Source organism: Crocuta crocuta, unplaced genomic scaffold (assembly GCF_008692635.1).
Source record: "Crocuta crocuta isolate KB4526 unplaced genomic scaffold, BGI_CrCroc_1.0 scaffold172, whole genome shotgun sequence".
Classification (NCBI taxonomy): Eukaryota; Metazoa; Chordata; class Mammalia; order Carnivora; family Hyaenidae; genus Crocuta; species Crocuta crocuta.
Window position 1 is genome coordinate 8,692,733 of NW_027528872.1, and position 11,904 is coordinate 8,704,636.

At 40.3% G+C, this 11,904-nt stretch overlaps 1 protein-coding gene across 1 annotated transcript; it reads left to right on the plus strand.

The window, feature by feature from the left end:
* The first annotated feature begins 10,533 nt into the window (after positions 1-10,533).
* On the plus strand, positions 10,534-11,472 carry LOC144225334 (olfactory receptor 8B8). Its single transcript, XM_077756495.1, has one exon. It carries the CDS (start codon positions 10,534-10,536, stop codon positions 11,470-11,472), a length of 939 nt encoding a protein of 312 aa, XP_077612621.1.
* The last annotated feature ends 432 nt before the right edge of the window (positions 11,473-11,904 follow it).

Genomic DNA, 11,904 nt, shown 5'->3' on the forward strand with positions numbered 1-11,904 from the left:
AACAGAAGGTTAATAGTCACATATACTTAAGCCGAGGAGTGAAGGACACAGCACCTGACACAGCTCCACAAGCGTGGACAATCAGGAGCTGTGGGAGGCAGGCTTTCTAGGATTGAGAGCACTAAGTACCCATTGGTTCCAATGCAAGAAGGTAACTGGCTTATTTGAATAGTTTCTCAGGCTGACAGGGCACTGAAACTTTAGGATCCTCAGGGATAAGCAGGGACTATGCTTGTTCCCCTTGATAGGGAGGGCTGTTTGGGTAGGAGACCTCATCAGTGGGACCAGAGTGGGGAGGAGAATGCATAGTTAGGCCATTTGAAGTTCTTCTGGTTTCCCCCAGATGTTGAGATAACACATAATGTTGGGCCTTAATTTTAGGTCTTAAATCACATGCATACAGCCACAAAAAAATCACATGTTTGCATTTATGCACTAAAGCAGAGCTATGCTTATGTATGTGGGTATATACTATGTATGAAATTAAATGATCCAAAAGAAAAAGATACAGTTCTTTGATCGTCCATGCTGAATAGCTCGCTTTGTTTTGCATATGGTAACTAACTAATGGGTGACAGGATCTTTTACCTTATAGGGTTTAGCCACCCCAAAATATGCCACTTTGGCTAACTGCTTATTTTAAATTTAAATTATTTGAGAATCAGCCAGTGCAAAATGAACAATTCGATCCTCTTCTGCTCCCCCCTCCAAAAGCAGCAAATAAATTTCCCAAAGGAATGGTACCTTCCTTTTACCAAGGAGTAGAGAGATCCTTACTATTCGAGACAGGGAACTGAGGGCCAAAGAAGCCTATATAAACAAATCTTGTTGCTTTTACTAATTTACTACCCCAATCTAAATTCTGTTTAGAATTTTTTACTAAAGCCTCAAAACATGAAATGTTCTTTGTCCTCTGAATTTCTTTTAGATTTATGTATTGTGTGTATGTGTGTTTCTTTTTTGGTCTAAATTGTATAAAACCTGCATGTCTTGGTTATTTTTTGGGTCTAAATTTCATTTTTGGGCTCCATGCATACAAAATTAAATTTTTTCCTGTTAAGCTGTCTCATGTCAATTTAATTCTTCGACCAGCCAGAAGACCTTGAGGGGTAGAGGATAATTTTTCCTTCCCCACGAATCACTGGTGACAAGTTAAGTTTCAGCTTAAATAATCAATGTAGCTATGATTTGGGGCTGGATGGAGAGGTCATTTAAGAATTAGAAGATTGTGTTAATTTTGGTTATTAATTTTTAATTTTGCCTTCATTAAAGAAGATAGGAGAAGAACATTTTAGGGAAAGATAACTAATTTCACATGGCTGAGTTTTTGATGTGTATTAAACACATTCAAGTGGGGATGTTTGATAATATGTTGACAGTACAGGACATAAGTATAAACTAGACAAATACATTTGACAGCTATCAATTGTATAGACGGTATGTATGGAGTAACTGCATGTTTATTTCCAGAGCTGCCTAGGGCAAAGTACTGACCATTAGCCAACCCTATGGAATCCATTTACTAAAGATAAATAGTATTTTATAACGATGGGTCTCTGAAATGCTTTGGGGCAGGACTTAACAGCTTGGAAACATTGTCTAATAATAACTAGACTATAATAGTTCAAGAATAACAATAATTGCATCTGGTTTCAGCAGAGCCTGGGGGTTTCAACAGTTCAGGCTGGTCACATAGGCCTACTATGTCTACAAGACCAGCTCATTTTAAGAGTAGCAGACTTTGGACTTCTTGGTACCAAGAAGTTTCCCATATATGTTGGTGGTGGTTTGAGGCCTGAAGACAAAGTGTATGTTGTGCCACCTAGTTGGGGGGGGGGGGGCCAAAGAAGCCTATGCCGGAAGTATGTGGACACCTTTCATTGCACACCCTTCTGATATGCTGTACCTTTACTTGAGATAAAGCTGTTATTAGTGTATAAAGGTTTGAATCTTGTGAGTCCTTTTAGCAGTTGAATACTTAAGGCAATTAACAGATAACTAACACATCAATAGATGATATTTAAATTGCAGGATGAGAAAGATGAGGTTGGAAATTTGAAGTATTTCAAATTTAATGACAGGTAGGGAAGAAGACATCTGGTGTATTGTACATAACATCACAAGGTAAATAAAACAGGGTTTGTTGTTGTTTTAATAAGGCAGGTTTTCATATTCCTATGTACAGAAGAAGAAATCCCAGACTGAGAGACATTTTTAGGTTTCTAAGGCCACACAGCTAGATCTGCAGACCCCTAAAACTGCCCCTTCAACTACATCATGTCGCTTCTTGATTAAAACTAGTCTTTAGAGATGCTCTCTAGAGGAACCTTTGAAAAGTGCAAAAAAAAAAAAAAACCCACAAAAAAACCCCACAAACCTTACAGAGGTTTTGTGGCTTTTCCTGACCAAAAAGATGTTGAAAAATAGAATCTTCACCATGTTACAATTAGGATTTCTGAGACATCTCTGTCCAACAAGGAAAGTCTGTTGCTTCCAACATTAGTGCAGCTTCATTTATAGGATTTTTTAAAAATCAATTGAGACATTCACACTAATGGCTAGAATGATCTCCCCTCCACCAAACTGCCTTTAAATAAGGCCATATTATCTCCTTGTATCTGCCCCCCTCTAGCACAATATTGGAACATGGCATGCCCATAACATACCTTGGAATCATATATTTTACACTGCTAGTGTTAGTGTAATTTGCTTTTTATAGCACATATATTGCTGAGTTAAATGTCACTTAAAAATGGATTCCTATTTTAAGAGCCACAAACTGTGGGCTATGATGAAACCGAGCTCTGGGCAGCTCCTGACTTGGGAAGGCTTTGTAGCTCTTTCTATCACTGGGTAACTTTCCTTTGCCAGTCCTCAAAATGCTGTGAGCCTTCTTCTATTCTGTAAATATCTTAATCCTGGAGGACACACCCGAGAAGCACACATCACCTGGCATGACTGTCAATTCAGTGTCACCATTAGTATATTTAAAATGTCAAAAATATTTACAGTGAAACCAGTTATATATAATCTACATTATTTATTTACCATTTAGAAAAGGGTTTACATAACTATTTATAGGAAACTTCTAGCAAATTCCTTCAAAAAATAGATGTATCCCTGAATTTATCAGTTTTAACATCTGGGCTTTTATGGAACCATATGTATATTTCTCTCTACTGAATTTAGTAAATATTAATGAACAATATATGTGTTCCCTCTTGTGTTTTTTTACTGGCTGTGTAAATTAAGTAGTATTTGAACATATGATTGTGTTTTGCAGTAGCTTGTAATACAATTGCGGCTGGGGAAATTCATTCCTGAAGCAGTGGATGAAAGGGAGAATTTGAATAATTGGATAAAAAGAGAAATAGAAGAATAAGAGAATATGAAAAGAATAAGAGTACTTCATTAATTCAAAATTTATGTTGGCCACTGAACAACACAAGAGTTAGGGGTACCAACTCCTGTGAAGTCAATTTGTGTTTAACTTTCAACTCCCCCAAACTTCACTACTCATAGCCTACTGCTGACCAGAAGCCTTAACGGATAACATAAATAGTTGATTAACACCTATTTTGTATTATATGTACTACATACTGTATTCTTACAATAAAGTAGGCTAGAGAAAAGAAAATGATATTAAGAAAATCATAAGGAAGGGGCGCCTGGGTGGCTCAGTCGGTTAACGTCCGACTTCGGCTCAGGTCATGATCTCACAGCTCATGGGTTCGAGCCCCGCATCGGGCTCTGTGCTGAAAGCTAGCTCAGAGCCTGGAGCCTATTTCAGATTCTGTGTCTCCCTCTCTCTCTGCCCCTCCCCTGCTCACGCTGTCTCTCTCTCTCAGAAATAAATAAAACATTAAAAAAAAAGAAAATCATAAGGAAAAGAAAGTACATTTATAGTCCCGTGATGTATTTATTGAAAAAAATCTGCAGAGAAGTGGACCCATGTAGTTCAAACCTATGTTGTTCACAGGTGAACTATATTTATTAAACATGTGATAGTTAATCCTCAGAACAATTCTTTATGTTGGGTGTTAATATCTATGCTTATACATGGGGTCACTGAGATGTAAATATTATAAGATTACTCGGTCAGTGAGTGAGGTGATCATGATCAGAATCCAGGTCGGTTGGCTACAAAGCCTGCTTGGGGCCACCACATTTGTCGTCACTGACACATTTACTAATGACTTCTTCCTCACTTGTGTTGAAAGGGTCTGTCCTTTACCCTTGACTTGTGGTTCCTGTGATCCTCTACTTAGATAATTTCTCAATACAAGTCTTAATGATTTTCTACCAAGCTCAGATCTCACACTGACAGCTGTTTATTGACCATCTCTCTTAGATGTGCTTCCTGCAGTTGACATTCAGGGCTAATTTCTAGCTTTTTCTTTTCCCTCTTTACTTCCCTTTTTCTGTGTCCTGGAATTGAAACCTTAGTTACCTTTGATACTTGAACTTTCATCTCTAGTCTCCCCATAGTGATCATTAATCTAGCAATCCTGCTAATTCCTCTTGGAGGCTCAAAGAGACTAGGCTGTCCTAACTACAAGATAATCATGTTTGATTCTTTTGATTCAAAGAAATGTTCTTGTGCAGACTAAGGATAATAACACCATTCACAGGATTTTTGTAAAAACTAACTGTGTAAAGCACTTAGCATAGTTCCTGGCACATAGTGAGCATTTAAAAAATGTAAAATATGTGAAATATTAGTACTAGCCTTAATATTCTTGAATCCATTAAATGATTATTTTAAGCATGACAAATTTGTACTTTGTGAAGATTATTCATTTCCTAAAAATGACATAGTATATGTAAAACTACTAGCTTGGTGCATAGTGTTCATTATGTGTTAATTACCCCCCCCCATATAGACCTCCAAGGTGTAGGATTCTATGTTAAATATGTATATTTTTTATGTAGAGATCTGTATGTTAAAGAAGTGAAAAATGCTTAATGAAAGTAAATTGAGATTAAATATGTACAGAACCATGTAGCCCTTGATATTTGCTTAGAAGTTAACTGTGGCTATTTCAAAGATCTTTGAGCCACCACCTTTTCCTTTTAGTGAGGTTCTGGATCTCTTCTTACGAAAGTGTCACTTGTGCTTGGCCTCCTCTAGTGTGTGGTGATGGTCAATGCACTTGGGACCAGCTTTGTGCTACCAGAAGTCTGAGGGTTAATGCGTGTGCATGAGAGACATTGTATTGCATTTACAGGTACCACGCATGGAATGATACAAATAGACTATAATGGGAAAAAAAAGACAGAAAAAAATAGAAATAAATAAATAAAGAAGCACTATATTGAGATGCAAGTTTTGGAAAGAGGGCAACTTTGCAACAAAAGAATACGGTTAAGAATAGTTCTTCCTACACTGCTTCCTGCTTGGGCTTCATCTGCTCTTCAAGGAACATGACTTTTGTGAAGCCCCAGTTGAGAAGATTTTGAAATGTAGTTCCCATGGTAACAGGCTCTGAGGTGACATAAATCCAAAGGAACTTGGTTGTTCTATCATCCAAACAAGAATCCTCTAAGGCTCCTAGAGAAAAGTCAGTTTTTAATGAAGCATAGGTCTTCTTTGCTATCTGTGCCCCATGGAGCCCTTTTCCTGTGGGTCTTATTTCAGGTTTGTGATGATGATTTATTTTCTTTAATTGTGAGTTGATTCGAGTAGGAATGAGAGCAGGGACTGGGATTTATTGTAATCACCACAGCAGTGGCAAATTTTTAAGTGTAAGATTTGTGCTTAAGGTCTTAAGTGATTTAAATACATATCCCTCATGTGAAGGATAGGCAAGCACTGGGAATGCAGAAATGTCACCCAACTTTCACACACAAAAGACATACACACATACACAGGACTGATATAGGAGTTGTAATTAGCTTGCCAAGTGGAGGACAGAGAGCTGCCAAAGCAATTCTGATTATAAACCCAGTACAAGGTGACCCCCTACCAAAATGCACAACTCATCAATTGAGCGCTGTTCCAAATTTCATAATTAGAGATCTTTTCTTTTGGTTATAGATTGTGTCTTCATTAAAAAAAACATGCCTGGAAGAGGGTGTGGAATATGGATGATCTCCAACAAGTCCTTGGCAGACTGTGTGGATGAATCTGTGAGATCTTTCCTGAGAACTGCTTTTGACAATCAAAGGTTGAGCAAGAGTCAGGGAAGGGAAATTTTTACCAAGACTAGAAATGGGGACAGAAAGGGAAGATCAGAGGCTGTGAATGAAACCTCACCTGACCTCATAATTTGGCCTTTGTGGTGTGGTAGAGTTATGGCTCTAGGAAAAATAGGGCATCCATGGTGGGACAGGAAGCAGGGACAGGTGGAATACTCAAGGATTCTGATCCTGTCTGTGATTAAGTCACACTGGAGAGTTGGGCCTTAGATAAAGTTTTGAAGAAGAAAACATTACTTCAGAATTTCTTATTTCTAACAATCAGCTCTCTTCTTCCTCCTTGTATTAGACTCTTTTTTGCCCCTTTCAGGTTCACCTAGCTCTTAGCAAGCTTTTTCTCTCTCTCATCCCCTCCCTAAATTATATATATTGTATGTAGGTTTTCTGTAAACATTTATCAAGTTTCTTACATGTGTCAGCCTCTTCACTAGGCTCTTTTATTATTTAATTTAGCCCTCACAACGATCTTATGGATTATTATCATTATCTCATTTCACAGATGAAGAAGGTTGAGAATCTGAGATTAATGAACGTTTTGTGAGCTGCTGCAAGCCAAGTCTGACATTTGGTTCTAAAGATACAAACATTGGGGATTCTGAGTGGCTCAGTTGGTTAAGCATCTGACTTCAGCTCAGGTCATGATCTCGCAGTGCATAAACTCGAGCCCCACGTCGGGCTCTGTGCTGACAGCTCAGAGCCTGGGGCCTGCTTCGGATACTGTGTCTCTTTCTCTCTCTGCCCCTCCCCTGCTCATGCTCTGTCTCTGTCTCTGTATCTCTCTCTCAAAAATAAATAAACATTAAAAAGATAAAGATACAAACATGAATAAACCTAATTCTTACCTGTCCCAGCTCAGGGAGGTAAATGGATGATCACAAAGACAGCAAAATGTTGTGAGGACAGCTGCAGTGGATCTAAGTCAAGATATGAGGACTTTTTGGCTAATGTCCATTAGGGTATGGGCTGATAATGATTTGAGATCCTGTTCCTTCTAGTATTTTGGCATTTTGCAAGGGCATACTCAAGACATAAAAATTCTCTGAAATGTGGAATTTCTGGTACTTGATAAATTTAGTGATTCATATTTAGTTGCCTGTCCTGAAATCAAACAGGTTTGGGTGAGGCTGCTTCCTCCCAGGTGGAGTAAGGAACATTTTGGTCAGACTTGCTCCAAATACTGTTTTAGAAGCACCTCATCTGAGAAAAGCCATGCTGGGGACAAGGACTTGTATGGAGGTAGCTTATTTTTGGAAGTGATCTCAGGGAAGAGGAAGAGTGAAGCAGGGAAGGATGGGAAGCCATTCCAAGGCGGGCCATCAAGGTGTTTACCTTAATGGGAAATTCACAACCCATCTCTCTGAGGCCCCGCTGAGAATCAATGAGGAATGGAGCACTGGAGATTCACAAGAGCAGGGCATTTATCCACTGACTCCCAGGGGGCGTTAACTCCTTCACACCTGCAGGTGTGCACATGCATCAGAGAGGCTGGGGGGATCCCAGCAGATAGTCTGTGTGGTGGCAGAGACATCCTAGGGCACAAAGCAGTCCGAAGTAGTGCAGCTGGTGAACTGTGCTTCTCAACTACAACTGCGGGCAGGCAGCTGCCACAGCAAGGGCAGAAGCCAGAAACTTGGGCCGAAATGAGACAGAAACAATGTCCAACACAGACAGCCTGGCGATGGGACAGGGCCTTGCAAAATTGTTCAGAGTAGAGGGTAGTTGACACTACAGCTATAAGGAAGGGGCCATATTATGTGATTTGTACTGTGCCACAAAGTTTAGGAAGGTCTTTTGCTCCACTTAACTCTTTCTTGAAAGTCCATACTTTGTCCCTTATCTTATTGTTGTGGTTGGAGTTAAAGCATCCTGTCTGAATTACAAGATAGAACATTGCCTGGAGGGACTGCTGTATCAAGCTACTGTTGCCTGATAGCCTGTTAGACTAATTGGGTCTTCCTCAGCACATCTGATCATGTCATTCCCCTGTCATGCCATTGCTCTGCTCATAATGTTCCATGGATTCAAACTGCATACACATTTTTTAACATGCCATTTAAGTCTCTCCCTAACATAACCCTGGGGTGCTGTTCTAAGGTTGATGTCCAATTATGTCCTTTATTTGTGTTCTGCATTGTACTCAGCCAAATCAAAGAGCAGGTGAGCTTCTTCTAGAAAGGCTGGAAAACCCCTCCAAATGGAGAAGTTAGAGATTCATGTTTTATTCCAGACTCTACCACCAACCAGCTGTGTGACTAGCTGGGCCTCAATTTGACTGGGTGAGTGGGAGGGTTAGGTCAGTGAATCCCAAACCTGGCTAAATATCCCAATCACCAGGGACAGATTTAGAAGTAAAAACAGATCATAAAGTCCTACTTCTGGAAATTTTGATTTATTATGTTTGGATTGGAGCAGCATGGACTCATCTAACTCAACTGTTAGGACTAGATGATTTTTAACATTGCTTCAAATCTGAGACCCCAAAAGTGTGAATTAGCTGTCACTGGGCTCAAGCAAGACTCTAAGATACTGAGGCACAGTGGGATAACTTCTGTCATGAGGGAGAGTTAGAAAAAGAGCAAAGTAAGCAAAATCAAGACATAAATGTTGGTGGTTCTGTCAGGAAAAAGAGGGGTGAAGCTATGAGGCCATCAGAGTCAGTATGAGCTCACTGGGAGCCTCCTGAAAGAGAGCTGACAGGGTGGAGGGCAGGGGCCATCAAGAATTCCAACAATTTAGCAATTTTGTAAAAAAACTGTTCTTAATTGTTGGGGATTTTTCTTTACTGCTAAGCTCCAATTCCAAGAGATTACAAGTTTGTATCTCCTTGGACTTAGATATTATGGAATTTCTGTAATAAATTGAAATTTAAGTGGTGTATGGAATACCCTCCTCTGAACTTGAATAGCATTTTACTTTTGTCTTTTCTGGATCTTATATTTTTTTCCAGGATATTAAGTTCAGTGTATTCTATCTTTTCCAAGAGACTGTCAGACCCTTGAAGGCAAGAACCCTGCTTACATGTTTCATTATCTCCCACAGGCAGATGTTAAACACAATTACTAAGAACACCAGATTTGGCGTAAGATGGACCTAGATTTCATATGGCCTTTTAAATTTAACATCTGGTGAATTAATGCATCTCTAAAATGGGAGTGAGAAAACCCAGTTTGTAGGATTTGGGGGAGAATTAAAAGGAAGTACTGTTTGTGAAATGGTTTTGAATCCTGGCCTGCTGGGGTCGGTACCGAAGTCCTAGGACAGGAGGAATGTTTGGTATACACAGTAAGTTCTCAATAAATGGGAAGTGATTATTTTTGCACAATGCTTTGCATTTTACTGAGTAGATGTTAACTGGATAAATGAATGATTTTTCTAAAAGCCCATTCAAATATTATCAAGGGTACAAGCAAATATTCCTTTTTTTAAAGTTAGTTTCTAGGGCTGTGATCCCAGGGGATCCTTTGACTTTCTACTTCTAATCAGGTCCCCAAATCTCTAAACCCAGAAAAACGCTGTTCAGTCTCCTGTCACCAGCTGGCACTGATTATAGGTAAGGATCCTGTCTCCCTTCTGCAAACTGGAAAACAGCCTTGGGGCAAAGCCTCCATGAAATATCACCTTCTTTAGCTCAGGACAAATTCTAAGGCCATCCAAATTCTGATCCTTCAAATGGGACAGGAGCTAAAATGGTCTGTGCTTGGGTTCCTTTATCTGTGTTAGCATTATAGCCATTTATCTGTCTGAAAAATCGAGGATAAGAATTGGACTGAAAGGTGCAATTGAGGCTCTGGGCTGAAGGAGGGTGAGTGACTGAATCTGGGCTGAACTTTTCCTAAGTCCCCAACCTCAGGTAGTAAAGGCTTTGGGAAAGACCACCTCCCTTTTCTGCTCTGTCCAGGGTGAGCATGGGGTGGAAACTCTGGGCACAGTTGGGCTGGCTCCAACCTCTAAGAGGACTCTCCTCAGGTATTGGCCCCAGGTTTTATAATCCTGAGCAGAAACTGCAGTTGGAAGGACACAATAAATGGACCAAAGACCCAGCAGACTCCACAGCTCATCCTTGAGACCCTTCTTCCCAGCAGCATCTGCCCTCACCATGGAGAAAGGTTCATCCTCCAGAGGGTACTCCAGTGGCAAAGTTCTTAGGGGGCTGTGAAAACAGACTAACAGGCATCCAGAAAGACCTTTCTGCAAGTCCAAAAGCTCTCTGTGTGGATCCAGTTCTCAAGAATGGGAGCTGACTGGCAGGAAGAATGGGTCACTATCTGTCTCTGTTGCTCTCTCTCTCTCCGCCTCTAAGTGACTTTTTTCTCTTGTTTCCACAGAATACCTTTAATGAGAATGGCAGCTGAGAACTCCTCTGTGACAGAATTTATCCTCGCAGGCTTAACCAACCAGCCAGGACTCAGGATGCCCCTCTTCTTCTTGTTTCTAGGTTTCTACGTCCTCACTGTGGTGGGGAACCTGGGTCTGATAACCCTGATTGGGCTGAATTCTCACCTGCACACCCCCATGTACTTTTTCCTCTTCAACTTGTCCTTCATAGATTTTTGCTATTCCACTGTTATCACTCCCAAGATGCTGATGAGTTTTGTCTCAAAGAAGAACATCATCGCCTACGCAGGGTGTATGACTCAGCTCTTCTTTTTCCTTTTCTTTGTTGTCTCTGAGTCCTTCATCTTGTCAGCAATGGCATATGACCGCTACGTCGCCATCTGTAACCCACTGGTGTACACAGCCACCATGTCTCCTCAGGTCTGCTTACTTCTTTTGTTGGGTGTCTATGTGATGGGGTTTGCTGGGGCCATGGCCCACACGACATGCATGGTGAGACTGACCTTCTGTGCCAACAATCTGGTTGACCACTACATGTGTGACATCCTTCCCCTTCTTGAGCGCTCTTGCACTAGCACTTATGTAAATGAGCTGGTAGTTTTTATTGTTGTGGGCATTGATATTGGTGTGCCCACAGTTACCATCTTCATTTCTTATGCCCTCATCCTTACCAGCATTCTCCATATTCGTTCCACGAAGGGCAGGTCCAAAGCCTTCAACACGTGCAGCTCTCACATAATTGCTGTTTCTCTTTTCTTTGGGTCAGGGGCATTTATGTACCTCAAACCATCCTCTCTTTTACCTATGAATCAGGGGAAAGTGTCCTCCTTGTTCTATACCACCGTTGTGCCCATGCTCAACCCGCTAATCTACAGCTTAAGGAATAAGGATGTCAAAGTTGCTCTGAAGAAAGCACTGAGCAAAAAGCCATTCTCTTGAGAAAGGGAAAATATCTAGGAAAGGGACTTGTTTTCTTTCCTTGTATGATTCAGGTTCCATTGGTTACCTAGAGGAAATTTTAAATCTTTCTCAAAGAAGTTTATCCTCTGCATTTTATTTATCCTTAAAGCTATAGGGTACTCATATTGAGGAGATCTTAAGAATCATTTAATTCAGTTTGCCTATATTTCTGAGAATAGGTCCAGGTTTATGTACCTTCTCCAAGGTCACTCAGTTACTCAGCAGCAGAACTGTGATTAGGATATAGGCACTTGATTTCTAATACTAGTGGCCTTCCACTATGGCTCACTTTCTTCTTCCATTAGCCCTGGAAGATTTCATTTCAAATGTGAACTGATCTAAGATGTTAAGATCTGGTTCTATCTACAGAAATTTCATGCAACTTTTTAAAGGCTAATTTTAAATACCACA